General features: G+C 37.3%; 1 protein-coding gene and 1 long non-coding RNA gene across 3 annotated transcripts; both read left to right on the top strand.

Annotated features, from left to right (window-relative positions):
• Window positions 1–4,102: 4,102 nt before the first annotated feature.
• LOC148875981 (myosin heavy chain-like protein) lies at window positions 4,103–19,386 on the top strand. 2 transcript variants are annotated; one of them, XM_088966500.1, is made up of 9 exons: window positions 4,103–4,510; window positions 6,174–6,301; window positions 14,539–14,586; window positions 14,715–14,828; window positions 16,707–16,775; window positions 16,894–16,947; window positions 17,281–17,436; window positions 18,843–18,923; window positions 19,104–19,386. In XM_088966500.1, exons 1-9 carry the CDS (start codon window positions 4,351–4,353, stop codon window positions 19,227–19,229), a joined length of 936 nt encoding a protein of 311 aa, XP_088822626.1. In that variant the 5' UTR covers window positions 4,103–4,350; the 3' UTR covers window positions 19,230–19,386. The 2 variants fall into 2 exon arrangements, with proteins under 2 accessions (XP_088822626.1, XP_088822627.1); XM_088966501.1 differs by having other exon boundaries at window positions 19,034–19,386.
• On the top strand, window positions 12,565–14,005 carry LOC148875982 (uncharacterized). Its single transcript, XR_016105752.1, has 2 exons — window positions 12,565–12,756; window positions 13,152–14,005. It is a non-coding gene; the product is annotated as an uncharacterized LOC148875982 (long non-coding RNA).
• Window positions 19,387–20,161: the final 775 nt, after the last annotated feature.

Genomic DNA, 20,161 nt, shown 5'->3' with positions numbered 1-20,161 from the left:
CTAGAATAGGTGATGATTGCAGCTTTATCCTTCATTGCGTGTTCCTCACTGCCAACATCTTCGACGGCATGCTCTTTCTCATCATTGTAAGTGGCTTCTAGTCGATCGAAACGAGCCATGAAAGATTCGAACATTTGTGTAAGTCATTCCATCATCTGTTCCCTCAACTAGACCACTCTCCACATAACTTCCCAACGTGACCCAACAATCCTAGACTCAACCTATGACTTTTAACAGACCCCAAGTATATACTTATCCACAAAAATCTCAACAATCAAGCCTTATCCACCCCGATGACTCCCTTAAGTTTCTTTAATTATTTTGGCCCATGGGCCCATTAGTGGGTCCGTGACATTCATGTTATTGAGTTCTATCCTTTGAAAGCTTCAATAGTAGTCTTCGTATTACCTTTGATGATGACCTGAGATCCCCTGAATTCTTGCGCGAGCATATGGGCCTCCAGCCCAGCCCATGTTTCAGCAACAACTATAGAAGCTATACCAATGCTACCTAGTACCTACAAACATTTTTATAAACTCTCCTCATAACAGCATTTCTTAGTAGGTATCTAAAGGCACACTGCCCAATGTATTCTTCTTCTTCCACAGTCTCTTGTACTATAGCTCTTTTTTTTACTACTTTTGAAGGGCTACACAATGGGGCGTAGCCCATACCCAACCCAGGTATAGGCAAGATTCAATCCCAAGCCTCTATTACGTTTAGAATGAGACCTTACCAACCAGCTGGTTGGTACCTTGCATATCTATATGCCCTACAAGCGCCTCATATGCTCATCTCAACGTGCAATGGGAATATCTCATGGAGCTGTCATTGGTAAATGTTCCCAATACACGGTTGAGATGTGCTGTGGTGGACACGCTCTGTGGGGCACAGATGTGAATTCAGCTCAGGCAGCATCAACCGTCTTTTTCTATCATTCCATCACCCAAAAAAGAGCCCAAATACCATATTAGCTAATAGGGATGTCTTTCGTAAATATTTGAAAAAAGCTCTAATAATTATTAGAGAAGAATTTTAAGTAAATATATTCTCAACGCCAGCTGAATTCTATTACTAACTGAAAATGTAGATGAAAATGAGAATACAACCAGCCTTGTAAAGAGATGAGGCTGCTTAGCTCAAGGTTTCGTCAAGTTATGTCTAGGATTCAATTTGCATAATCCCCCAGTGGATCGATTGGATCTGATAGAGTTCCGTTTGACTCTATTATGGCTGGTCTAGGAGGTCCGATATGATCCAATAGACCCGTTTCATTTTAATCATTTTTAGGGGTTTTTACCGTTCAGTCCACCTCTGAAATTTTAGCGTAATGTTTCATACTAATGGATTCGGGTCCATAACCATGGGTTCCAATGCACGAGATCTTGTAGCACTTACCAATGAGGCCCTATCAATTAGTATTACACAGAAGAAATCCATTATAGACACTAATACAATTAGATCCGCTCTTCATAGACAAACTTGGGATTTGCGATCCCAGATAAGACCGGTTCAGGATCATGGGATCCTTTTCTATCAGATAGGAAGGGCTGTTGCACAAAATGTACTTCTAAGTAATTGCCCTATAGATCCTATATCTATCTATATGAAGAATAAATCATGTAAATGTACAGTTGGGGATAGATCAGCTCAGAATTGATGCTAATTCAGGGATATAGGTAGAGCTGTTCATAAATTTAAATTGTTGTAGGTCTGCAACTAAAATCTGAATTCTGAGGTGAAGTGCAGGTCAAAAATCCCTTTTCTATCATTTTTAATAGATTTGGTATAATTTAAGAAGCAAAATGCAAATTAATAAGTGAAACTTTCTAACCGGGTCAAGAAATTTTAATTATACATGTTTTACAGGTACGGGCATCAATCATGCAACTCGATCTTGTTTTATATAAAATTTGAACCAAGCGAAGCACACCAAGTGCCTAAAATCTTTAATATACAAAAAGCAAAAGGGATGTACATGGGGAATTGAGATCTGCTCTCACCCCGATCTCAAAGCACATCCCACAAAATAGAGAATACAGGAGATGTTCCCGACGTATAGTTGGATAACTTAATAGTATCCGCAAGCAACACTTCTTCGCAGGTGGGTCTAAGGGTATTCTGGCCTTTTGACCCTTCACGTATTTATTTCTCTCCCTCGTTTTAGAGGGTTGATGATAGTTGCATTTAGGAAGAGCTGATGAGCTGAATTAGGACATGGGCTTGACTGGAAATAAAATGCTTAACTTGGCTTCCCTTGGTTTGATCAGCCCCAATTTGCATCTCTTAAAACATTGTTGGACTTGGACCCATCAAAATTGTTCAGTATGGCTGGATGGGTGAGCCAGGCCTAGATTAGCCCAAGCTCATATCCAGTACGTTTATTGAACAGAACACGTTATAATTGGCCCTTGGGCCAACTGAATAATTAGAAGCTAGGCCCAGTCTACTACCTCGTTAGAACTTTGGGCCAAATGGTCCTCACATTTGGCTTGATCAGGTTGAAGGGGGCTCAAGTTGAATGTATATGATATTTGGTCCTACCTGTCTATCAATGAATGCTACCTAACCCTCCCATCACCCATCACCACTACATCTACTGATTTACATCGTCCTGGTGTCTCGACTCTCGAGACCATCCAACCTGTTCACCGCTACATTCCCTAACTTTTCCCTCCTTTCCTTATTTTTACCTTCGTACCAAACACAAGTGGCCTGAATTAGGCCTCAATTAGCATTGGTTCTAAGAGAGTATCCACTGTTGAATGACTCATTAAGAACAGACCGGATTGGATAAGGAAGAATTGCCGGTTGAACCACAATTTGGTTAAAAAAATTCAAGATTCATTTAGTTTGCAATTAGAATTTGAATCAAAATACTTTGGAATCAGAATCGGAATGGGACTGGGATTCTAATTTCATCCAACCAAACAGGGGGTCCAATTCCGATTCTAGACCCCCTATTCCCGTGAACCAAACGGGCCCTAAGGGTGTCAATATGCATACTAGGAACATCCCCAATTTACTCGTTCTCCTCGCACCAACTTCACATCATATTCAGCCATACACTGAGAATATCTTTGTACATATATTTTTATCATTCATGGGGAGATGCTTTCAATCCATGCTGTAATGTGATGTGAGTGAATGGTGTGAGGTGTTTTTTTATTTCTTTTCAAGGGCTGCACAACGGGGGTAGCCCATCCCCCAACCCATAACTCCCCAATTCAGGTCCAGGTGGGATTCAATCCCAAGTATCTATTACGATTTACGACTAGGAAGAGACATTACCAATCCATTGGTTGGCACCCTGCAAAAGGAAATGAAAGAAAGGAGCAAAAGAGGTAATTGTTTGATTGGCAACCGATATTTGATAGGGCTGCAATTTGGGCTGATTACGTTTGAATCTAGACATGGTGGTTCACAGTTTGGTTAACCGAATTGGTAGTACCGATTTTTGGAAAACCAGAAACTAAAACCGATCGATTAATCGCTGGTTTGGTTTGTCATTTTTTATTTTTTTTATTTTTATAAATATATTATAAATAAATATATAAATATATAATAAAAAATAGATATATATATATATAATATTATATAATAATTAACAAATAATATATTATATATTATAGATATATATTTATATTTATAATGCATATATTAATATATATTCATTTATAATATATAGATATAAAAATATATAATATACATAAACATATATAAATACATATATCGGTCGGTTCAATTAACCATTGGTCTTCTATATTCGTTAACTGAAATCGAACCAGTATATCTCCCATATTTTATATTGTTATTTATAGGACATGTTTCCAACGGTAATGGATGGGGCTACGAGGTTGGTTTTAGGTGCTCTCTCAGGATCAAATCCCGATTTTTATTTTCTTACTGTATTTATATATCATTATATAATCATTAATAAGAGATGATTTTAATGCACGGCTGAGATGTGCTGTGATGTGAGGCTCATTGAAGATTCAATTTGATTTGGTTTGAAGTTTGAACCAAGTTTTTACAGCATCATGTTTTTCCGACATCATATTCGAACCCAAAGTTAAAACAATCAATTATTAATACTCCGATTAGAATGACGGTTCAGTCTAGGTCCTAAAATAATGTTGAATAGGTGTCCGTTCGGAATTGATGCTAATTCACGAGCGGGCGTTGATGCATAAAATGTGGATTGTTGATATTTTTATTTTTATGATTCTGCGATGAAAATAAGAAATTTGCATTGGACCTGTCCGTATTTTTTCGAAAAAAATAATTATTGATACTCCGTATTTCGGTCCCTTTTAAACTTAATTTCGCCGGTTTCCGTTAGCGGAAAAAATGGCGGTTAACGTGATTTTGCTTCTACTGTCCGTCGCTGCAGCTCTGTCTGGAAGTACACCTCTGGCTTCTCAACTTGACTCTGAGACTGTTTGCGGAGATCAGAATAACGACTTGATCTGCGAACTGCAGCGGACAAAGCTCAAGATCTCACGATTAGGTGGTTATTTTATTCTTCTGAAGTTTCTAAAACGAGAATTCTTGACATTTGCTTCAGTTGTTTGATTGTATCGTTCGCATTGGGTCAATTCTTAGTTTTTGGTGCTTCTTACTGATTAGAACTTGCCTATTTACTTCAATTCTTCTGCATTTGTGCAATTATTTAATTTTTGGTGCTTCTTACTGATTAGAACTTGCCTATTTACTTTATTTCTTCTGCATTTCGCAATTTGGTTGAGACTGAATATTTTCTTGAATTCAATTTGTCTGTTGTTTGTTTCTTGAGCAATTAAGCTTAATTTGAATCAAAGAAGCTCTTCAGTTGTTCATAGAGAAAGCTTTACCCCTTTCTTACTGTCGCTTTCGGTTCTACAATATCATTATCTGGGATTATTGTATCCCTATAGTTCTTATCAAATTTTTCGTTTATTGGTTATCGTTATGTTAGGTCTTGGTTGGTTAGTAGGGTGGTTTTAACTTAAGATCAAATTTTCAATTAGCTATCCCAATAATTTGAATCCCAAGAACTGGCATGAAAGCTGGGTTCCAACTTGTTGTCAATGGATCAAAGTGCCGGAGGAGCATTTCTTATTTATGTATTATCGCTTATTATTTTTATGTGAACTTTGGTTCTTAATTACTTAATTGAACAATTTGTGTAGTGACCACAGTTCCAATACCCTACCCTTCTTCTAATCAAAAATTTGAGTTTTTTCACGTATGCAAATTTCAAGTTATCTACCAAGAAAAGCATTAATAACTTAGTCACAGTTACTTTTGGCTCCATATCATGGTATTTGGGAAGCGTGATTATTGATGGAGTATGAAGAACTTATTTTTCTTGTGTTTTCGCCTTTCCCCCAAATTTCTTTGTTGTCTTTTTCTTTATAACAATTAGAGGTCATTAAGTTATGACTCTTTCTAAATCTGTGTTCTAGAAGTGTCTTTTCTATGTTTTTCCCCTGCTTTGTAGATAGGTTTGATTAACGTTTGGACTTTTCTTCCTAATTCTAATGCATACTCTCTCAAATAAGGCATACATTTGCACTTATATACTTCACAAAAGAATCCTGATTTGCAGAATTTACAATAGCATCATCATCATCCTCATCCAAGCCTTATCCCAACTATATGAGGTTGGCTACATGAATCCTGTTTAGCGGTTCATTCTGTTTAATGCCATATCCATTGTTAAATTATTGGTGCTTAATTTATTTCTTACTACTTCTACCCATACCCTTGCCTTTCTATCTCCTTCAACTTGTAACAAATTACTGCTTCTTATGGGTGCTGTTGATGGTCTTCTATGCAAATTACTAAACCATCTTAGTCTACTTTCTCTCATTTTATCATCTATTGGACCCACTCCTAAGTTCTTACGAATGACTTCATTTCTGAATTTACACTTTTAAAGTGTTATCATATCTTTCTTTTAATTGATTTATCTAGGAGAATGATCCTAGTATTTTTTTTCTTTGTTCTTTTTGGTAAGAGAAAATTATTCAAATCATGGATAACCAATTTTGTTATCAATTTGCTATGTGTGTTTCTTACTACACCATGTAATTGCTGTACTTTCTTATAAGTGCTAGTGTGATTGCTTGAATTCAAGATAGAATCTGACCCCATTATATTATGCTGATAATTAATGAAACTAAATGCAGAATCCATCCTGGAGGAAAGTATCAAAATTTTGAATGCTAAAATCTTTCATCTTGAAGAACAGGAGAAGCTAATTGTGGAAATGTCCCATAAGATCATTCTTCTCCAGAGCTCACTGCTAAAAATTAAGGTCTGAATTTTTCACTTCAAGCTAGAATAGTCAGGGCTTCCCTGTCCCCATTCATATTGTATGATTTAGTCTTTAAAATACATTCGCATGCCTATGCACTTCTTTGTAAACATTTCCAGTCATATCAATGTTAGCATGTTCTTGACTCTTGTACAAAAGAGTGTAGTAGATGGATTTTTAAATAAGTAGAGAAATGCTAGAACAAATCCTGAGCTTGTCCTTGGATAAAGGAGTGGGACAATAAAAATAAAAATAAAAAAATAAAAAAAAGGAGTGGGACAATGCGTAACATACATATTGGCTAGAAACATGTGGGGTTGAGGGTTGGAATTTCAAAATTGGAATAGTCGATGCATGTTCTTTGTGAACAAATAGCAATTAGCAGTAAAGCCCAAAAGGAAATATCACCAAAAGCGATATTTGATTTACTGGCTTAAATTAGGTATTTTGCTTGGAAGCATAATTCATTTGACAATACATGAAAAATTGCTGCCTTACCAATTACTTGTTGTCAATTAAATAATGCTTACAAGACTGAGCATCTCCTCCATGTAATGATATAAGGCATCAGGAGGTGCACCTAGTGATGTGTGGTAATTTATAAAGCAATTGTAATTAGGAAAAATTTAGCCTGTGGACGTTTTATTTATTGTAACTTCCAATTTTACCCATTCTTTGTTTGAAAGAGAAGTTCTTTCTAAACATTTTGAACAAAAAGTTCTGAAGATAAAAGATAACAAGTATTAGAACATAGGAGGTGTCAGATATACATGAGTTGAGGGAAATCTCCTCTAACTTTGGAATTGTTAACATTATGCGAGAACTAGCCCAACTCACAGCCCATTTCCACTTCTTAGAAGAATAATTCTTAAGAATATTATTTTAATGTTCCATAACATTATGTAAGCTGATACAGTGCTTACCTTAAAAATGAAGTTTATAATTATTTTAGCACATTATAACATATCTGGATCCTTAAGTTTCATTTAGCTATGTTATGACAGTCTCTGAATTATTTTTATCAACTTCCTATCCATGTATAATTTTTTAACCCTTTTCTGGTCTCCCTCCTTCAGTAGGAAAATGAGGGTTAAGGCAGACAGTAACCTAAATTCAAGAAAATCGAAACCTATAAAATATATACCCATTTGCATTCATTATTCGTTTTCAAGGATAGCCTGATAGCCTCCAGATTCCGTGGAACTGTGTCAATAAACATGCACCCACCCATCACTCCTTTATATGGTTAAGGATGCAAGAATTTTTGGCTTCTCTATTAGTGTGTAAAAAGTTTATTTCTTGAAAAGAAACAAGAAAATATCAAAGATGGTGATTATGTTTAGAGCACTATGGGACTATGCCGAGTTAATAAAAGTTGAGGATACTAAAAGATGAGTCTTTTACTTTTGTTCTATGTAACCCTTTATATCTAACATGAAGACCATTCTCAATAGCTTCACTTTGTGATGTTGACCTGGCCATATTGGTTCAATTAAACACCATTAAATCAGAGCAGAATTTCATTTCAATTCCCTAGAAATCTGCAAACTTTCTATTTGATGGAGAACAGAGAACCTTGCATTTTATGTTTGCATCTCACAACCTTACCACTTTGTAATCCTCCCAGTATTTAGCTTCTGAAGAGGAGTAATTGCTCTGAAAAGTTTGTTTCAATATCCAACCTGAAAGTGATAAAAATTGCAGTAAATGATTTATACACTTCAGCAGCCACATATTCACTACCAAAATTTTGTGGTGATTCATTTCACAATCACCAGTGGTTGAGGAGTACCTTGATTTCACAAAAGTGATTCCATACATATGCCCATGCCTTTACCTTTACAACTTAGGTGATTGAAACAATCACTTCAAAACTTTGAGATCATATTCTATTTAAACTGAACAGTAGGCAAAGTTAGTTCCCAGTATCCTTGCAAACACCATTGTTTCTTTGCACTTCCTCATCACAGCCACGGGAACATCACTCCCAATAATCTTCTAACCACCTCTCCCTCTGATCCTTGTTTGTTCTCAATGACACTAGCATTCTTTCCCAAAATAGCCCAAAAGATAGCTGCAGGCATTACATTCCATACTACTTTACCTCTCCCACTCAAAGCCTTTAAGTGCCAACCTCTTAGAAAGTCGTCATGTTATCCAACATTTACTTGTTTATAATTGTGTGTCTTTGATATTTATGTGTCCCTAGCCTGCCTTGCTATTACTGACAGTGATATAAACCTTGCTTGGAAGTGGCAACGTCCATGTTTTCCTTTCTTTTTGTAAGTTGGGAGGCACCATATATTTATCCATAATAAGTAAGAAAAAAACATCTTTGTTTAGTTTGTGTCATTTTTCATTGTTTTTAACCAATCAACTACATCTTGCTAGACTGCTATTAGAATAATCTGCAAGGGAAAAAAGAGAAATGAGAGAGAAGGGGGAGGGGAGGGAAAAAGAGAAGAACAATAGATATGGTGGAGCAGGCAAGGTGCCAACCAACTGGTTGGTAAGGTCTCCTGCTGGTCGTAGTGGAGACTTGGGATCGAATCCTGCCCGCACCTGTGTTGGGGGGGTTATGGGTTGGGGGATGGGCTACCCCTGGTTGTGTAGTCCTTCAAAAGATATAAAAAAAATAGATATGGTGGAGCGAAAGGTTAGGTCCATCCATTACCAATATCCACTGTATTTATATTTTATGTTTATGGAAGATAGAAGGACAAAATTGCCCTCATGTTTGTATATTACCATATTGGTCAATTTCATTCCTATGATCATGTTTGAGAAGGCCTATGATCACGTCAACTGGCAGTTCTTAGACTACATCATAAGAAGAATGAGCTTTGGCTCCAAATGGTGAAACTGTGAAAGTGGATGAAAGTCGATGTGAATACTCCTTCCTTTTCAGTCTTGGTAAATGGAGTGCCTTGTGGTCGCTTCAGGAGTTCTAGGGGCTTAAGGCAAGGGGACCCTCTTTCCCCCTTCCTTTTTATTTGTGTAACTGAAGCTCTAAGTAGATTGGTGAAAAGGACCATGTCAGGGGGTTTTATAGAAGGTTTTCAGGTGGGAGCTGAAAGGGTGGAGGTTTCTTTGCCGTAGTTTGCAGATGACACTCATATTTTGTGATGCTTCAGCCAAACAACTTGGTTATGTAATGACAGTGCTGCAATGGTTTGAGGTTGTGTCAGGCCTCCATTTAAACCTGCACAAAAGTGAATTGGTCACGGTGGGAGAAGTGCCAGAGCTAGAGAGGTGGGCAGAAGAATGGGGGTGTAAAAGAGGTAAACTACCACTGAAATATCTGGGGATGCCTTTAGGTGCTAGATGCAACTCCAAATCGATTTGGGAACCTGTTATGGAGAGATTAGACAAGCCATTGGCTTCTTGGAAATCCAAGTACTTATCTTATGGAGGTAAACTAACTCTACTGAGAAGTGTGTTATCATCCCTTCCTTTGTATTTGCTCTCCTTGTATCCAATTCCTAGTGGGATGGCCAAGTTTTTAGAGAGGAATATGCGAGATTTTCTGTGGAGAGGCTGGAGGGAAGAGAAGAAAAAATTCATGCTGGTTAGCTGATCTAAGATTTGTAAATCCAAACCTCAAGGGAGCTTGGGTGTGAGAAGAATAAAGGACCTCAATTCTACTTTACTAGGAAGGTGGTTGTGGAGATTTGGTGAGAATCAAAGTGATCTGTGGAGGAGGGTGATAGCAGCTAAGTATGGGTATGGAAATTCTTGTTAGGTCCCGGGGGAGCTTGTTAGATAGTGTATGCCCCTAGCTCCAATCAGCATGATTATGTACATTATGACTTTTATTGTAAATGAATAAAGTACATATTCGATTCATGTTATTATGGTATGTTTCTATGTAATACCCTTAAACTGGACACATATGAGGCTCGTGTTAGTTTAGAATCTTCAGCCGTTGGATAGATCTGGGGAGATTTATCCTGCCAAGGCTGACATTGATGTACCGCCAAGTTGGTTGAGGTGGCTTGTCTCAGCTACTAGGGTGAGACCTGAGGTACATGCAGTGTGGATTTTCTTGAAACCCTGAACCGGACCAAAATTCCAGTATTGCCCTGGACCTTGGAGATAGATGGGCAAAACTAGAATGTTACACCTAACCCCTAGACTCGATTATGATATTGCACTAGGTGTCGGATTGCGCTGTCGTTGATGTGCCAATCACTAAGATCCTTATAGGGGGTCAAAACCTAGGTATGTTGGGACAGTCTAAGAATTCATCTGAGTGGGTGATTGTTGAGGGCCCGGGAATAGGATCTCGTCACGGGTCGGCCCACGGGGAAAACCTCTTGTTTTCCCTTGTTCCTTCCTGCTCGTGATGAACCTATCTTGGCACCTTCGGTGATTTGTCCAAGAGATCACCAACTCTCCTAACTCACTCTTGACTGAATAATTTGATATCTCATTCAATAATGGGGTCTCCTTAAATAGGAGATTACAAGAGTCCTAATCAAAGGGAGTCTCCTTGCTGAATAGGGAGACTTCCTGTTTTATCTTGCTAAGGATAAGATAAGCTAATCCTAATCTGATAAGCTACTAACAAGATAAGATAAGCTAAGCTAATCCTAATCTGATAAGCTATTAACAAGATAAGATAAGAGATAAGAACAATAAGATAAGAACAAGCAAAATGAGCTAATCTAATCTAGATAAGGCTGTTGTTGCCAAACTGGGTAGGATGAGCATCACTGAATCCTTGCTGCTGCTGGCGGTGGGCCAGGGGCCTGTTGCTGCCGGCGGCGATGGTACGTCTTCCCGAGGAAGGCATCCATAACATTACTCCCCTCCTGGACTACGAGCTTGTCCTCAAGCTCAAAAGCTGGATATGTGGCTTGGAACTCTGCCAATGGGATCCATGTGGCTTCTGTTGGTGGTAGATCACACCATTCCACCAAGACTTCAAGGATTCCACGATTAAAATGAGAGCGGGTGACAGTTTTAGGCTGGGGGACCAGTTTGCCATCTTTCAAGGGTGGCAGGGAGGGAACTTGGTTTGGGGGAACACCCGTAAATGGTTTCAGCAAGGAGATGTGGAAGACATCATGAATTCGGCTAGTCTCTGGCAATTCCAGCTGGTAGGCCACACTACCGGCAGCCCTCCTTGCGCCACAAGGCTGCCCCGAAGCTGGCCCCTAAGTACTATGGGCCCTACAAGGTTCTGCGACGAGGAAGGCGTCCATAACAGTGATCATAGTGACAGGATCAGCCCCTTTGTCGGGCAAAGTGAATGATGGAAAATGCACTCTCTCTGATGGAAACCTAAACTTCTAGCAATGGATTTCAAATGTGTTTGAAATTTGGTTTTGCAAAATATATTTATATAGAGATATACTTATATATATTATGGTTTCAAAATGTTTGCAAAAGGTTTTAATTCTCGGGATCCATGTGTGTAGAGAGTGCAGCACTGTACCTTGCAGCCGAGGGAGAGGTCCTCTCTTGTCGGGTAGTGTTTGATCGTTAAGGGCTGAGAGGTTAATTGTAAGACTATTGAGGGTTATACCTGATGGGCTAATCTTGCATCTGTCTACAGTCCTTGGGCTTTCATAAGATGGCTGGACCTAAGGACTATTTAGTGTAAATGTTGGGCCCATTAAGAGCCCATGGTGATGGACTTAGGGGTTTATTGTATTCAGCAATGAATACGGCCAGGCCTTGTAACAAAGGCTAGGTTGAACCCATGTGGCTGGTGTGTAGATCAATGTTAGGGTCCCACGCCATACAAAGAGAGCCAAGCTAGCCAACATTAAAAGGAAGTGAGCCTGAAAGCTTAATGGGCCTAAAAGCCCATTTCGAATTGGGTTAATTGGATTAATTAAATAGGGGCAGATCTGGGTTTGGATCAGTAGATAAGGATAAGAGGATAATTCTTATCCACTTAAAGAGTCCAGATCCAAATAAAGATTTGGATCAGGAAACTCTTAATTTGTTTAGGAATAAGTTGATTTTGAACCGCAGATAAGATAAGGGATTATCCTTATCACTTAAAGAGTCCAAATCCAAATAAGGATTTGGATCAGGAAACTCCTAATCAGATTAGGATGTTGTCTCTTTAAGGTTATAAATAGAGAGCAAGGCAGACCTGAAGAAAACCAGACAACACAGAGAGAAGACAACTCAGTTAGACTGATCTTGCCTTCAATTCTTTTTCTTCCTGCTCTTGCCGCCCTATCCTGTTCAATCTCCAGTTCTTGGATCTGATCGAGATTTGATCTTGATTGTGTTTCTTGCTAGAAAAAACAATTTTGAAGCTGTGCTCACTACCCCATTCGATTATTGTTGAAGAATCACAAGTTCTTGATGAAAAACTACCTGTTGATCCTGCCTCATCCTAAGTTGTGTCATCTTCAGTGGAGAGAGGATTCGGTACACTCTTTGGGCGTGAACACCTACGTTGGGAGGAGCTTTTTGCGTGGATTCCGTATCAGGTAAATCCCTCCCTAATCTTGGTTTCAGATTTGGTCCAATTTGGTTATAAGAATGAACTTTGAAAATGCAGTTTTCTAAATTGTGAATAGGATTCCTGGATGGGAATAAAGAAATTTTTGAAATTTCGCCAAACCTTCTTGCAGGTTTCGGCCATCCATATGATGGATCTCCCATCCCCTTCAGAGCTAAACCAATGCTATGGATGCTCTGTTTGGAAAGGAATTGGGAAAGTCCATGGTCTTTATTCAAACGGAATTCTCTTTAGGTTGGGAATGAGAGGCAAGTTCTTTTCTGGAAAAATTTATGGTGTGATAATAGACCCTTAATGGTTATTTATCCTACTCTCTTTGAAGTAGCTTCAGATAAAGATGCTCTTGTTCAATACTTTTTGCAGGTGCAGAATAGTAGCATTATTTGGGCACCTATCTTCAGGTGAAATTTGAATTATTGGGAAGTGGATTCTCTGGTGGAATTGCTGCACCAGCTGTATAGTACTCAAGTGGACCTAGGGAGAAAGGGCAGGAGAGTTTGGAAGTGGGAGAAGTTGGGGGCCTTCTCTGTTAGATCCTTTTACAACTACTTTTCCAGATCAGAGGACGAGCCAATCGCAGTTAATACTGTGTGGTGTAAGGGTGTGCCCACAAGGGTGCCGTTTTTTGTTTGGACAGCCTACTTGAACAGGATTTTAACTAGGGATAATCTGGAAAAGAAGGGCATGTTGCTGGACACAACTGTTTGTGTGCTTTGTCAGAATCATACCGAGTCAGTCAACCATCTGTTATTTCATTGCTGTTTTGCCTGTGAGGTTTGGAATAAGATCAGGAACTTGTATGAGGTGAACAGTTGCTGCCCTGAATCAGTAGCAGATTTTGTGAAGAGTTGGAGAGTCAAAGGCCTCGCAAAAGAGGGAAAGTTGGCTTGGAACCTGACTCCTGCTGCAGTTTTCTGGCACATCTGGCAGGAGAGGAATGCAAGGATCTTTAAGAACCAACACAGCTCTTCAGACACTGTTTCAGAAAGTTATGGGAAAAATGTTCTCTTGGTTAGCAGTAAATAATGCATTTAAGGACAGAAATTTTAGTTCCTTTTTTGCTGTTGGGAATCTTTTTGTAAATCAGGGTTTGGGGGTATAGTTCTGCTGGTGCAGCTTTTTGTAGATCTCTGTGTTGTTGTACATGTTTTTGTTTCTAATGAATATTACACATTACCTGTTTCAAAAAAATCCTGATTAACTACCCACTTGACAAATGTGTTTGCTGTCATCATGTTTTTTCTTTGCTGAAGTAATGTTGTGATTATGATATTAGGATAGTCGTATCAAAAAAATTTAAGATCATTCAAAAGGGGACACTTTTTAATGTGTAATGAAACAATTTATTTTAGAGTATTATGTTCTTTGTCTGAATTTTTTGGAATTAATGTAATTACTACCAGAAAGGTGGGGGTAGGGAACTATGCCCACCTAGTTGAACAATGCCAAGGTTGTGGATAATATAAACAGTCAAAAGAAAAGTTTTGTCAACTAGATGGTTGTCGTTTTTATTTTGCTAGATGAAAATTTGCTTATGATTTTGGTAAAATGAGCTGATAATGAGAGACTGAGTGTATACAAATGCATTGTAATGTTAGTTCAAATGATATTATGTAGCATTCAATGGGGGTATATATTGACTGGTATACTAAACCAGAGAAGCTAATGAATCCATATTTGGTAACTGAAGTTAACATTGATGCATTCATGTTTCCAATTAGATGGCTTATGATCTTTGCTTAAATTGCAGGAAGACTCATCATATGTTGAGGAAAGAGTTAATGCACTAGAAGAAGAGGTTTGTTTAGGTTTCATTTATTTTTCAGTTAAAACTTTGGGCTTTCTTGCCCATGTTACAGAATGGAAATTCTTCTCTTTTCTTTATTCATCTTGAACTAATCTGTGGAATGGGTTAGAGGTGATTAGGTACGGCTTCTTTGGGATGCATCAAGAAAGAACAATTTTAAGATCCACATATTGGAATATAAGGCACAAGATGAAGAGGAAAGATTAGAAGTGATTACTTCACAATATGAAAAGGTATCTGCATCAGGTATCTAGCTGCAAATAATGATTTTTGCTATTTTATTGTTATACTGATGATTCCAGTGTTCCTGGAATGAGACTATTTTTTGTGAGAAGATCAAGTATAAATATATTAAAACAAAAACTTTACAAGAGCAGAGAGCCCCATGTACACCAAGTACACTGGGATTCTGGGAATGTACAGTTTTGCACCTCTAGAATTCTTCTAACAAAATAAGAGTATTCTAATTCTCATATTTCTCAAATACATTCCAATTCTCCTATATCTAAAGCAATGTTTAAAAACATGGAGGTGTGAAGCGTGGCACTAGGACCATTAGATGCATGAGACATAAGCCTCAAGGAGTTGTGCTTAAGATTCATGGTTACTGACTGTTTTTAGGAAAAAATACCATCTATTAACATGAAGAGAAGTACAGAAATATGCATAAGAGGAGTATGTTTTATGTAGCAAAAGCATATGAACAAATAAATGAGGACATAAACAAAGGATTTGAGAATTTTAGGAGTTATTTGAAATAAAACCATCACATTCTTATCATTTTGTAATTGTTAAGAAGATCTAAATGTTGAACAATTCATCAAAAGGGATATAAATATGTTAATGCATAGAAACATGCACACATATTCCATATGCATATGTGTATATAAACATGCTAAGGTATCTCAAAGTGCAAGAAATGTGCTTTATATTTTCAGGAATGATAAGCTCTCTATGCTTTTTAAAACAATGATCTAAATCATGCATTCACAGCATGGTACCGGAACATTTGGAGATAGAATTGACACATGATTCAGCTCGTGTCACTCTCCCTTTCTAAAATGGGATATTCATTTCCAAATTGCAACATAAATCATGTTTAAGGTTTTCACTAGTTTTTTAATTTTTGACAAGTAACAAATTATACATGTACATGACAATGAATGAAGTGAATGCAATTTAACCGTGATAAGCATGGGAATCAATTAAATTATATTAGGGGAAGAAAAAGGAATATAAAAAATTAGAATAACTCGATTTCACTATCAACCTGGGTTCCACTTGCATTTACACCTATAATGCCCTGCCTTCCTAATTGCACTACCTGTAAGACCACCTTTCATACAATGTAACTCCAGGGCGCCAAAAAACGTAATCTCAAGTTAGCCTCAGTCAAGTTGAAATGGGGTATTCATCTGTATGAAATAGAAAAGTTCGACTGACTTTGCCTTTAGTTTTGCAAGTAGAATGATTGATGTACTAAAGATAACAGATGCTGACAATAAATGCCTAGTGTGGTTTGGGGAGCAAGTCCCAGAATTTGTGTAATATTTCAGTCTAGTATAGTTTTACTTCTAATTGCTGACCTCATATAGTTGAGATAAGGCTTGGATAATGATGATGATGATTTTACTTGTAATTGTTAGCTTACATTTTCAAATTTTTTGACACCATTGAATATATTAAGGAGAGATGGATGTCTAATTGAACACACTATGTGAGGTGCGTAGTTGGAATGAATTCCTTTTCTGTTTTATATACTTCTCAGCTGAACCAAGTCCATGCTCCCTTGCAGCCTGTAAATTCTTAAATGGTTGTTCTTTAGGAGATCTTTTAATTATGAATCTGGAATTCAATTATGGCTTCATTTTGTATGACATATGCATTATGTGACCCTTCTACAAGTAAGCTTAGGTCCTGCAAATTGAATGACACATTTGTCCCATGAAACATGCATTATGTGACCCTTCTTAATTAGTTCAGTTTATTTCATGATTAAATTGTTATCTTGCAGTATTATTATATGAGCAAAGTTCATGTGTGTCTTCTTATATTGAGAAGTAGCATTAGACATAGTTACCAATTGTTTCTTTTTTCTTCTGTATTACCAGATGGCAGACATTGTCACAGAGCAATGGATCCAGATTCAGCAACTTGAGCAGGCACTTCATATAGCAGAGGTATTATCTAATGGAAAAAAAAAAAAAAAAAACGAACCTTGGCTTTATCTTATGTAAGAAAGTAGATAAAATTATCCATGGTTTTTTTTTTTAATTTTGCTTACTTTTCCTTTATTAGAGGACTTTAACAGCTCAAAGGAAAGTGGGCTCCTATAGATGGAGAGTAACAAAGGTAAACTTAAAGCAGATTATCCAGACTTTTTACCATATGTCTTTGAAGAGAAATAACAACTTGCATGCTGGTTCTGTTGAAAGTTTTCTTGAATCAGATAAGTTTGTATATCAGAGAGGTCGTGAGGATTGTTTTAGAAAGATATTAAGGTGGAGGGTATGTGCACATATATATTTGCATTTTTGTATAATACCATTACAATATCTGCCAAAATGCATCTCTCCTTTTCAGTTGTCAATAATATTGGCCATTTCTTAAAATAAAAATTTCATAATTTTGCTACTATATTTTGTATATTTATCGATCTCATTGAAGATGCTTTGGGGCTTACAGTTCATCAAAGACTTCTGTGGGCATTATCTCCAAAAGATGATTAGGTTGTTGCATCAACATTTATTTGATCAAGATTCTGTTTTGGGTTCCTGCTTATCTGAAGCTTGGCATCAGCTAAAAAGAACAATCATTGCAGCTAAAAAATATCATCATGAGGTGTGTTCTATACTTTCTTCTTGTTGATCAGTATATACTTGCTTTTTATAAGAATACTTCTAAGTATTTTAATATTATATATACAACTCTATAAGTAACCTGAATAAACATTGTTGTCTACTTCTTTTATGTTTCTTAACTAATATGACACTGAATCATGCAAGGAGGGAAGTCACTGCTTTCATGTATTTTTTTTTTTAATAATAAGCATTTTTCCTGCCATTTTGTGAAACAAAGAAAAAAAAAATCCATTTTGGGTAATTGAAACTGCAATTAAGAGTGCACGTCGAGTACCCAATTGAAACTGCATTGGGTCTAGGCCTTGGGATTAGCCCCCTTCAAATTTAAATAAATGGTCAATGCAAGCCCACCCAAGTTGCACCTATAACTGCAATGTTTTACTGAACATAAACATATGTTGGGTTTAGTAATTTATTTCTCAAATTGATTCTTTGACTTGAGAGATTGTACTTTGATCAGTATTTCCCATTGTCAAGTGGGTTCTGGTTACCCGAGTTCAAATCTCTTTTTTGAGAGGTCAGGCATTCTCCTGTTGAATATGCTTACAGCCCTACAAATATATTGATAACATTTCTTCAAATTCTCGGAAATGCATGATGGATCTCAGTGGGAGGGCTAATTCCATAGAATAAGCTGTTAAATTGAGAACACAACCTTCCATGCAAAGTTTCTCTATATATCTTATTTCAATTCTTTGCAACACTATGCAGTTGTGACCCTGTAGGATCTAGTTATGAAGAATTTCCCCCAGCTTGAACATATAGCTTTTTAAATGGAAAAACGGTATTTGCTTATCCTCGGCTAGTTACATGCCTCAATCTCATATGGATAGGACATTAGATTGTGGGTGTCTAGTGACTCCTTAAAGTGTTGACTTCATATAATGGATAGATGGTCCTTGCTCATTACTCATAAACAAAGGGATTTTTGCAAATAAAAAGGATTATAAGAGTGTTGCATCTTGTTCTTTTGTGGTTCATACCTCCATGGCTCTCACATTTATGACGCAAGCGTTGGCCTTTGGCCAAACTTCCATGACATTCCCAACCTACCAAATTAAGTGCCCATTTGTGAGGGCTTTCATGCTATGGTTTTTGGCTTTGAAGGTGGGGTCCACCCCAAAAACCTATAAGCAATATTTGGTAAAAAATCTGAAGAGCAAAATCTTGGTCATCCTACAGCCATTTACACAACTCTTCAGACAGCCTCTTCCAATAGCTTCTTCAAAGGAGCTGAACCAAAGTTAAGCCCTCCCAAACAAGACCCAAGTCTTCTAGCAGATGAATAAATAAGTTTTTGTGCCTTATTTATGAAATAGTTCGTATGAAATCATAACCAAGCAGACGGCCACCAAATGTTAGACAATTATTTTTCTACTTTTGCAGCTACAAGTTTTTGTGAAACATGAAATGGAAAGAAACGAATTCACTGCAGCTATTGCCAATCAGGAAGTGGTATTTTTTGTGGTATGTCTTAGTATAACCTCTCACATCTTGTACCTTTGTATTATATGAACATTGTTATTCTACTCTGTAGAACAACAATTTGTAATTGGTTTATGCATTATGCATTTCAGGCTTCTGCTCTAATTACCTTCCCAGTAATGAGTACTTTGATTTGGCTCTTACCATGTTTTGGCTAAACAGCAAAGATCCCATGTCTGGTCGAAAGAGAAACAGTGGCATACCCAACAAAAGAAGCGAGTATACAGCTTCAATTCATCCATGTCAGAGCGCAGTTTCTTCCATTTCAGAGAAACCATATCGGCTTAATCAGATTAAACTTTTGTCTTTTTTCATCTGAAGTCAGAGTAAACCCTCGTTGGCCATCTCAGGAATCATAACAGCATTATTTTTTGCTTTGTGGGTCGATATCTGAATTCAGTTACAACTTACAATTTAACGAGACTAATCAAGGGTGATTAAGTTATATGGTGCACCTCCCTAGAGAAGAAGAAACCATCTAATTAGCAAATACCTAATTTTGGACAAACAAAAAAAAGTTATCACTATCACGATCATGTTCCTTCCCTTGTCTATAAAACGGATACCCACTTTTGTAAGAGACTTTTGCAAGAGACTTTCAATGCAAGCAGAAAAACACATTAATTGGACTTCTCTACATTATTAAATATTAATAGCACATACAGATGCAAATGCATTGCAGGTTTCTTCCAGTTTGTTTGTAATAAAGTGGATTGTGGATTCGCCAATTTCTAGAGCGTCCCCAGAGAATTTCACATGAAGCAAACCTCTATCTTTTTGTCTCCTGCAATATCATGATGGGTGTTTTTGGCTTTGAAACATGTACTTTTTTTATCACATTATTAACTTTTTTATCAAAAATTGGATGTGCTTAAATCATTCCTCAATATCAATTAATAGTGTTTTCAACCTATCATTGACCCCGCCGATCGAATCGTTCTAACCATCACCCAGTCAAGATTCTGGTTCAGTTCAGTCAAGACCCATTAGACAGTCAAAAATCGTTAATTTGGTCAAGAACCATTCAACTCGGACAGTTCAACCGTTGACCCATTTGAATCGGTCACCGAGTTGTTGGTTGCACACTCCATGTATGCAGACTTTCAGAGGTCATAACTTTGCACTCCGATGTTTAATTGGGTTTTTTTTTTTTTTGGGTAACTTTTTGAGATATATGCGTCCATAGGTGCCTTGCCCTATTGTTTTTGCGGAAAAAAACC

This window comes from Nelumbo lutea, chromosome 1 (assembly GCF_056320005.1).
Source record: "Nelumbo lutea isolate HS-2025 chromosome 1, American lotus-T2T, whole genome shotgun sequence".
NCBI lineage: Eukaryota > Viridiplantae > Streptophyta > Magnoliopsida > Proteales > Nelumbonaceae > Nelumbo > Nelumbo lutea.
Note: the sequence above shows the minus strand (reverse complement) of the source record. Positions and strands in the feature narration are given on the sequence as shown.

Bases quoted from the DNA above. Each gene is read 5' to 3' on its own strand.
- LOC148875981 (XM_088966500.1), top strand. From the start codon at position 4,351: ATGGCGGTTAACGTGATTTTGCTTCTACTGTCCGTCGCTGCAGCTCTG. The intron at 6,302-14,538 runs GTCTGAATTTTT...CTTAAATTGCAG, and splicing joins GCTCACTGCTAAAAATTAAG to GAAGACTCATCATATGTTGA. The intron at 17,437-18,842 runs GTGTGTTCTATA...CTACTTTTGCAG, and splicing joins CTAAAAAATATCATCATGAG to CTACAAGTTTTTGTGAAACA.